The sequence below is a fragment of the Chiloscyllium plagiosum genome, chromosome 23 (genome assembly GCF_004010195.1).
Source record: "Chiloscyllium plagiosum isolate BGI_BamShark_2017 chromosome 23, ASM401019v2, whole genome shotgun sequence".
Taxonomy (NCBI): domain Eukaryota; kingdom Metazoa; phylum Chordata; class Chondrichthyes; order Orectolobiformes; family Hemiscylliidae; genus Chiloscyllium; species Chiloscyllium plagiosum.
The window spans coordinates 57,369,232-57,373,864 of record NC_057732.1 but is presented as its reverse complement, the minus strand read 5'-3'; the positions used below and the strand labels follow the sequence as shown (position 1 = coordinate 57,373,864).

At 42.9% G+C, this 4,633-nt stretch overlaps 1 protein-coding gene across 3 annotated transcripts in view; it reads left to right on the top strand.

Moving 5' to 3' along the window:
* The window catches only part of LOC122561888 (integrin alpha-E-like), a 354,449-nt gene that overhangs the window by 144,062 nt on the left and 205,754 nt on the right, over positions 1-4,633 (top strand). For all 3 annotated transcript variants that reach the window (XR_006315137.1, XM_043714220.1, XM_043714221.1), the window contains one exon: positions 2,665-2,818. Coding sequence is in view for 2 of the 3 variants with exons in the window: in XM_043714220.1 (XP_043570155.1) it covers positions 2,665-2,818 (154 nt within the window). In the remaining variant the exon portion in view is untranslated. The remainder of the gene's footprint in view (positions 1-2,664; positions 2,819-4,633) is intronic.

Below are 4,633 nucleotides of genomic sequence, written 5' to 3'. Positions count from 1 at the left end.
TTTTGACACACTGGCCTTCATCAGTCAGGGCATTTAGTAGAGATGTTGGGAAGTTATGTTGCCGTTATATAGAATGGTGACGAGGCCTGCACTTAGAATATTATGTTCAGTTTTGGTCACCTTGCTATAGGAAAGATGTTATTAAACAGGATAGAGTGCAGAAGGAATTTACAAGGAAGTTGCCAGGACTCAGGGTCTGAGTTGGAGGGAAAGGTTGCACAAGCTCGGACTTTTTTCTTTAGAGCAAAGGAGCTGGGGGTTGGACAATAGACAATAGGTGCAGCAGTAGGCCATTCAGCCCTTTGAGCCTGCACCACCATTCAATATAATCATGGCTGATCATTCCTAATCAGTATCGTCTTCCTGCCTTATCTCCATCACCCTTGATTCCACTATCTTTGAGAGCTCTATCCAACTTTTTCTTAAATGAATCCAGAGACTGGGCCTCCACTGCCATCTGGGGCAGATCATTCCACACAGCCACCACTCTCTGGGTGAAGAAGTTTCTCCTCATCTCTGTCCTAAATGGTCTACCCCGTATTTTTAAGCTGTGTCCTCTGGTTCGGCCCTCACCCATCAGCGGAAAAATGTTTCCTGCTGCCAGAGTGTCCAATCCTTTCATAATCTTAGATGTCTCAATCGGATCCCCTCTCAGTCTTCTCAACTCAAGCGTATACAAGCCCAGTTGCTTCTGTCTTTCAGTGTAAGGTAATCCTGCCATTCCAGGAATTGACCTCGTGAACCTACGCTGCACTCCCTCAACAGCCAGAATGTCTTTCCTCAAATTTGGAGACCAGACCTGCACACAGTACTCCAGGTGTGGTCTCACCAGGGCTGTATACAGCTGCAGAAGCACCTCTTTGCTTCTATACTCAATTCCTCTTGTTATGAAGGCCAGCATGCTATTAGTCTTCTTCACTACTTGCTGTACTTCCATGCTTGCCTTCATTGACTGGTGTACAAGAACACCCAGATCTCTCTGTACTGCCCCTTTACCTAACTGTATTCCATTGAGGTAGTAATCTGCCTTCCTGTTCTTGCCACCAAAGTGGATAACCATACATTTATCCACATTAAACTGCATCTGCCATGCATCTGCTCACTCACCTAACTTGTCCAGGTCACCCTGTAATCTCCTAACATCCTCATCACATTTCACCCTGCCACCCAGCTTTGTATCATCAGCAAATTTGTTAATGTTATTGCTGATATCATCTTCTATATAGTTAACATATATTGTAAAAAGCTACGGTCCCAGCACGGATCCCTGCGGTACCCCACTGGTTACTGCATCGAGGTCGTCAATGTAATTCTCTAAGGTCCGGACTCGCTGTTCGAGAGTCCGGACCTGATCCACGGCCGATTGTGCTGTAGTTTCTGAGGTCGCGGCCTTTAACTCCGCCCCTCCGACTCGGCGCTCGATTTCCTGAATGTCTCGGTCGTGCTTCAGCAACGCGGCCAAAAGTGAGTCCCATCGATTTCGGGACTCCTCGATAAACGCGTCGATCTTCGTGTCCAGCTTGGAGATCATCTCCACAAGGCTCGCCACCGTAGGTAAGTCCCCCAGGGCGGCTGCGGATGCCTCAGCTGCAGCTGGAGAGGGTGGGGGAGGGGTTCCTGCTTGTTGAGAGCTGTGGGCTCCCTTCCCTTTAGTCATTTTAACTAAAGATTAGATTATTTAAGTTTAATATTTAACAACTAATTAAGTTAAACAATTATTATAAATGATTTGGTGAGTGTGGTGGGGGTGGGTGACCCACTTTACCCAAGTCTTGGGAGGAGCACTGTAGACTCAGACTTGCTGGGTCGCCGCCATCTTGAATCCCCCCCCAGTTCATTTTTAATCATTGTACCTGTAAACAAAAGATGTGATCAGGGTTGAAACAGCTCTTTGACGTAGTGTTTCTGTCAGGACCTCAAGATCTTCTTTGAATAATCCAATATTCGGATAATTGATACGTGGATAATCAAGGTTCTTCTGTACATGGAAACACTATCACCTGCAAGTTCCCCTCCAAGTCAGTCACCATCCTAATTTGGAGATATCTTCACTGTCGCTGGGTCAAAATCCTGGAATTCCCTCCCTAACAGCATTGTTGGGTCAATCCACAATAGGTGGACTGCAGTGGTTCAAGAAGGCAGCTCACCACCATATTTTCAAGGACAACTAGGGACAGCAATAAATGCTGGCCAGCCCGTGATGCCCAAATCCCATGAATGAATTTTTAAAAATGAGACAGAAAGAGCTGATGGTGGTTTAACCTGAGGGCCACCATGCCTCAGGTGAGTAACAAGGCATGGTAACCTAAACCATTGCAGTAGTTGAGTCTATGCTGTTCGGGTCACATTATATCATAAGCTAGCTGTCTAGGCAACTGAGCTAACTGACCACAGCATTCCAGTATTGCTTCTTTATCCATTGAGGATTGACAAATTATGACCAATGCTCCGCTACTTCTACCTTTGTTAATTTTAGAAATGCTAAGAATTTTAGAAAATCCTCTTCAACGTGCTCATCTATCAGTTTCTCACTGTTTTCAGATCTACTCTAACCTTGGTTTCTTTATTGTTCAAAGCATTAATGCCAACATATCACAAAATTGAATGTCCCAGGAAGTGAAATGTGCATGTGAGTTGCTGTCTTAACATTTTGTCCATTCACAGTGACAACATCTTCAATGAAACTCGAGGCTCCAATAGAAATGCCAAACGGTTTATCATTGTAGTGACAGATGGAGAAATATTCAGAGATGACAGAAATCTAACAGATGTAATCAACTCAGATAAAATGGTGAATATAACACGGATAGCTGTTGGGGTAAGTATATTAATGAAAGCTTCTTGGCGTAGCCTCAGTAAGTGTCAGAGATTCGTATGATGTTAAAGCCTCCACTGGGTAGCCAAGTTGACATATCCTTTATTTGCGAAAGATGATTGCAGTGCAACCTCAGAATATGCCCTCCTGTATGACAGCATGAGCACTAAAGAACCTGTCCTTATAAGCAGATGATAAATTTCACCTGACAGATGCTCCATGCGACTGTTTGAAGGCTTTTATGATGCTGTACGTAAAGGCAACACAAGCACTGTGGACACTTCTGTTCTTGATTGAAGTTTGAGTGTTTTTTCCTAACGTTTTATTGAAATCAGTCATTTTTGATTGGATCCTTCAGACTGTGTTTTAATTGGTTGAAAGCCAGTTTGATGGGCATAATTAAAACTAAATAGTAAATAGTCCGTCCAACAGTTACTAGCTATAATTTTACTCTGGTGATGAAGACATCTTTGTGATTCTGGACATGGACAAACATGTGACTATGCGAGGTGTTGCCATGATGTTTTGCATGATGTTTTGGACCATAGGTGTTGCCATGATGTTTTGCATTTGATCTCCTGGTAGAACAGAGTATTGGTGGTGATGAGACCATATTCTGTACGGAGAAGAATACAGCTGGAGTTGACATTTCCAATTCATTCCCTGTTAATTAAATTTCCAAGAGGAATAACCTTATCTTTATTTGGAACCCACGGAGAGCTTGATCATGTTTGGCATAGGCATCTTCTTGGTCTTGTATCTATGTGGTTGTGATACCTGTCCAACAGTACAGGGCTGTAACATGGACCATATAAAGAGGCTCTAAAAGCACTGGAATCAAAAACATCAATAGTGCCTGTGGAAGATTGTACATATCAAATGAGAGGACAAGTGCACCAATTGCAGTGATGTCTCTCAAACAGATATCACATGCATCATTGCTTGATCATCCACATTACCTTTGTTGGATTACGTTTAGGTCTGATGTCAAATAGCAGGTTCCCAAAGAAAATCATTTTCACCAGAAGAAATGCTTCAAGGCTGTGCTGAAAGTCAAAGTGAAGATATGTAATGTTGACACCAAATTCTAGAAGATCACCCTGAACTGAACTGGATGGATGCAGTGTTATAAAGACTATTTGAGATCAAATGGTAACAAAATGAACAAGAAAAGTGAGAGTGGAGAAAATGACCCAAGCTAAGAACGCATGACCAGACATCCCACATGAGAATAAATGTCTAACATGCCATAAAGTTTGTACATTCTAAATTGATTTCATCAGCCACCTTTGGTTTCTTGGAAGACAATCAGTTTGCTTGCAAAGAATAGTCAATAATAATAAGACAGGTAGCTCAGAAGCAAAACCTTCACCACCTGTAAATAAGTAGCATTTAAGAGAAAAAGACTTACATTTATCAAAGAAATTTTCTAACACAGGATCTCTCAAAGTATTTCACAACAAATTAATATTATTTTGAAATGTCATGTAGGAAATATAGTCATAGAGATGTACAGCATGGAAACAGGCCCTTCGGTCCAACCCATCCATGCTGACCAGATATCCCAACCCAATCTAGTCCCACCTGCCGGTACCCGGCCCCTATCATATACCCATCCAAATACCTCTTAAATGTTGCAATTTACCGTCTCCACCACTTCCTCTGACAGCTCATTCCATACCCGTACCACCCTCTGTGTGAAATGTTGCCCCTTGGGTCTCTTTTATATCTTTCCCCTCTCACCCTAAACCTATGCCCACTAGTTCTGGACTCCCCGACCCCAGGGAAGACTTTGCCTATTTACCCTATCCATGCCCC